This window comes from Octopus bimaculoides, chromosome 27, assembly GCF_001194135.2.
Source record: "Octopus bimaculoides isolate UCB-OBI-ISO-001 chromosome 27, ASM119413v2, whole genome shotgun sequence".
NCBI lineage: Eukaryota > Metazoa > Mollusca > Cephalopoda > Octopoda > Octopodidae > Octopus > Octopus bimaculoides.
In genome coordinates, this window is record NC_069007.1 from 12,797,562 (window position 1) to 12,802,509 (window position 4,948).

At 41.0% G+C, this 4,948-nt stretch overlaps 1 protein-coding gene across 1 annotated transcript in view; it reads right to left on the reverse strand.

The window, feature by feature from the left end:
• The window catches only part of LOC106881777 (ubiquitin carboxyl-terminal hydrolase 20), a 71,563-nt gene that overhangs the window by 37,274 nt on the left and 29,341 nt on the right, over positions 1 to 4,948 (reverse strand). The window contains exons 6-8 of the mRNA XM_052977178.1: positions 4,816 to 4,943; positions 3,508 to 3,577; positions 1,944 to 2,057 (exon numbers count right to left, since the gene is read on the reverse strand). Coding sequence (XP_052833138.1) covers positions 1,944 to 2,057; positions 3,508 to 3,577; positions 4,816 to 4,943 — 312 coding nt within the window. The remainder of the gene's footprint in view (positions 1 to 1,943; positions 2,058 to 3,507; positions 3,578 to 4,815; positions 4,944 to 4,948) is intronic.

The window sequence follows — 4,948 nt, forward strand, 5'->3', positions numbered from 1 at the left end:
CGGGGGGTTGATTGAATAAGTACCAATTATGCACTAGGGTCAATGTAATTGATTTAATCCCCTTGTCTGTCCTTGTTTGTCCCCTCTATGTTTAGCTCCCTGAGGGCAATAAAGATATAAACAATGATGGTGGTGGTGGTGGTAGTAGTAGTAGTAGAAGACCCGATGCTGGCCTCAACAGTGTGAACTTTCTTACTGTTTAGTGAGGCTAAGGAAAGCCAACATTCATCATTTCTTCCAGGGCCACTGAGACAGTAAAGAGGGAGAGAGAAAGGAGGGGAGAAGGCCTCACAAACTTAATGAGTCACTGCAGTAGAAAGCAGCAATGATACACGTTCAGGTGTTCTTTACTCACAAGGCCTATCACCCACTCACTTGCACATAAGTGTTCTTATCTATCAGTCCACTGACAGACAAATATACGCATTTATTCTCAGCCACCATACCACTCACAGACATAAGCATCCAGTCCACACTATAAAGTGGTGGCCATTTGGAAGGGCATCCAGCTGTAAAAATTGTGCCAAAACTAACCTTGCCTGTGCTAGTGCCACGTAAAAAGCACTGAGTCCACTCTGCAGAGTGGTTGGTGTTCGGAAGGGCATCCAGCCATAAAATCCATGCCAAAACAGACACAGTAGCCTAGGGTAGTTTTTCTACCTGGTCGGCTCCTGTCAACTGTCCTACCCATGCATGCATGGAAGATGGACGTTAAACGATGATGATGATGATGATATATCATGGTATCAACCAGACTATTGGGTATTACATATCGCTAGTCACAGTGCGCTTTGCATTGTTTTAGCTTTCAAATGATGCCACCCTGCTGGCTTGGCAAGCAGGGCAACATTGCTCTTGACTGGAAGGCTATCTTGTTACATGGTTACCCATTAACAGCTGAGTGGACTGGGGCAACGTGAAATGAAGTGTTTTGCTCAAGAACATGATACACTGCTCAGACTGGGAACTGAACCCACGATCTAGCACGCACGCACATATACACACAAATATACACATGCATACTCATCCACTATTAGCATATATAATCATCATCGACATTTAGTCCATGTTCCATACTTGCAATAGGTTGGATAGTTTGACAAAATCCGAAGGGTTCAAGAACTGCATTGTACTCCAGTGTCTGCTTTGGAATGGTTTCCATGGTTGGATGTCCTTTCAAACACCAACCACTTTACAGAGTGTATTGGGTGCTTTTGTCGTGTCCCCGACAGTAGTGAGGTTACCATGTAGCTCACATGCATACATGCATGTTCTCATTCAACATGTAGCCTTGTCTAATTCTATTCAGCTATAAGAACAAGGTCATCAGCATAGAGAAGCTCCCATGTGCAACTAATTTTAAATTCCTCTCATAGGGTCAGGTGGACTGTGATAGACAAGAGTGGAGGCTGAGAACTGAGCCTTGGTGAACTCCTACCTGCACACCAAATTTGTTGTTACACTTAGTGATGACTTTCACCTTACTAATAGCATCCATGTACATGACTTGTCCACCCACCCCCCTCCACACACACACTTATTCTCAACCACCAAACTATTGGCATGTATGACTGCAGCCATGCTGGAGCACTACCTTTAGTCGAACAAACTGAACCCAGGACTTATTCTTTGTAAGCTTAGTGCGTATTCTATTGGTCTCTTTGGCCGAACCGCTAAGTTACAGGGACATAAACACACCAACATCAGTTGTTAAGCAATGGTGATGGGGGACAAACACAGACACACAAACATATATATACATATCCATAACAGTCTTCTTTCAGTCTCCATCAGACAAATCCACTCAAAAAGCTTTGGTGCCATGCAGTGGGACTGAACCCAGAAGCATGTAGTTGGGGAAGCAATCTCCTTACCACACAGTCATACCAGCACCTACAAGAGCAGCAACATGAAAGCAAAAAAGAAAAAAATAGAAAACCTACCTCTTTTTGTGCCAAATTTCAGAAATAAGCCGCAGATAATGACGTGATAGCATTGGATTTCTGTCAGGTCGTACAAAGCCATAACAGTCGAGGAAAAACCGGGTTAGAGGAGGACTGGAGAATGAAGACAATTTTAGGAGAATCATTCAACAGAAACTGAAGAATTAAAACATAATATGAACAATTAAATATTTGGGAGAAGCTAGGTACCAAGAGTAGGTAATTTACTGCAGTAGGGGCATTATAAAGAAGACTGGGCTTCACAGAGGCAAGGTGGAGGAGTTCCTTTTGTGTGTTGGGCCTCACGAAGGCAATGACCAAGATCTATGGCATTATGTCATGCGTGAGAAGAAGACCCATCAAGCTGAGCAAAATCAGTCGTGGCAGATACCGATTTTACACAAATTGGTACATAAAAGCACCCCGGTGTCACGCAAATGGCACCCATGCCAGTGGCACACAAAAGCTTGACAAACACCATTCCTCCATGTGATCAGCTAGAAAAATTGTTCAGATATTAAGATATTTTAACATGAAACCAATGGTAGCTTTAATACACAAATTTTATTCACCAATGTGGTGTTGAGCACTCAGTCTCATTGTTCAACATTTATGTGTGTGTTTGTGTATATATATATATATATATATATATATATATATATATATATATATATATATATATATATATATATATATAAGAGAGAGAGGACAGACACACAGGACAGCAGAAGGAATAAAAACCTTGACTGTCACATTGTCCAACATATAATTAATCAGAATATGTTAGGATTTGTTTTCATAGTTCAATCAGGAGATAAGGTGGTGCCTATGACACATTCCAGAATCTCTAAAATGGGAGGAAAAAGAGGAAGTGTCCAGAAACCAGACACTTGGCCTCAAACACTTGCAATAGAGCACACCATACTAAAGGCACCCTTCACAAATAAGCCATGGTAGGATTTCAACTCAGTACATGAAGTACCAGAACAGATACCACAAGGCATTATGCTTGATGCTTTACAGATTCTGTTAATCCACTGCCTAAGGCTGGTACTTCATTTATCAAGCCAGGGAGGATGGAAGCAAAGCTGACCTCAGACTACAAGAATCCTGGATAAATACTGCAAGGCATTTCATCTCGTGCTCAACCACTTTTGCCAATTTACCAATGTGCTGTATGGCCCTCAACCAGACTGAGGTATGCCATATCAGGAGCTATGACTTGAAACTAGTCAGGTCTTAACTGAAGCTACACCACAACACCATAACCAACAACTTAATTGCCTGACGTGCAGGAGGCAGTAGCTTAATCTCCCTTAATAACACCTTTTCCTATTATTTTATTAGATGGGACACATTACACAAAATGGTCTTGGGCACACAGTAACTATTAAAAAGAAAAGAAAAAGGAAAAAAAAGAGATTAGCTGGCCATGGATAGAATGTCTTTTTTTTTTTTTCATTAGTCCATTTGATTAGGGCTCACCTGGAACAAATCAACAACAGCAACAGCAATAATGAGGTTTACAAAAGGGGAAACTAATGGAGTAAAAAAAACTTCTTACCAGTTTGATAAAGCTTGTAAAGCAGCATTCATGTAACAACTGTTGCCTAAGTTCTGTAGACCAGTTAAACCTGATAAGAGAGACGAGAGTAGGTTAATACTGTGTTGGTATTACATAAAAAATATCTTGAAACGCTAAAGAGTAAATTTATTCAATAAAATTGCCATTGCCTTCAACTGCAGCCTCCAGACACTTCAGAATCTCATGCAACTTTTCTGGGCAGTCTCCTTGTTTAAGTTGGTAAATGCTGCCATAATCCTTGCCTTCAGTTTATCTTTGGTGTTACAAGGAGTTTTGTTGGTCGCTCGCTTAACTGTGCCCCACACATAATAGTCAAGGGGGTTGCAGTCTGGGGAGTTAGGTGGCCAAATGTTAGGAGTGATGTGGTCACAGAAATTGTCTGTCAGCCATGACTGAGATCTCCTGCTTGTGTGGCATGGTGCAGAGTCTGGTTGCCAGACATAGGGTGTTCTAGCAGCCACCTTCTTGACCCAGGACAGTACTACCTCCTCTAGACACTTGATTTAGGCCTTCTTGTTGAGTCTGAAGCCGTGTGAGAAGATGAACGGAGGCATAATGTCACCATCACTAGTGATCACTCCAAACACCCTGATGTTGACTGGATGTTTGATTTTTATCACTCAGTACAAGTTTTGGGGACAATCTGTCCACACATTAACACCCAAACACTGAAATGTTTGTATTGGAGCTCCTGGTGCAAATGCCAAGCAGTACAGCTTGTCGTTTCCAAATTTCTAGCAGAGTGAATTGCATCAGTGGTGTTTTTCTCAGACAGTGCCCAACTGACCCTACCATAATGTGTAGTCAACAAAATCAAACAAAAATATAAAATGGCGACATTTTACATATCACATCCTGTATATATATATATATATATATATACAAACATAGATATATAACTTAAGGGAGCCTCTAGATGGTCACTCGACATGCTACAAATAGCAATCAAAGCTTCCTCAAAGCACTACTGTCTTCAAAAAAACTGTAGGGACACACTGAACAGTGTAGTCCTATTATACAAGAAGATAGGGTTTGCAATGGGTTCAACACCTTTGATGGTAGGTTTGCTCCATCAGGACCTAAACAACAACAAATATCTGTACAATCCAACGAGGGAGCCTCTGGAGGTTCAATGGCAAACTAGAAATAGCAGTGAAATCTAAAAATCACAGCAATGTATTAAAAAAAAAAAAAAAAAAAAAGAAGACACATTGAACAATGTAGTCCTTTACACACAAATGGGATGCAATAGTCATGACTTAGCTGGAGCAAAACATATTTAGTTACCTCTGGGTTTAATAGTATCATCATCCATATCAGACTCCGAGTCTTCAGGTTCAAATGCACTTCTCTGTGGTGAGCTGTCAGTTGAAACATCTTGGTGGTCTAGCATCTGGTAAGGCCGGTCTAATATTCTGAA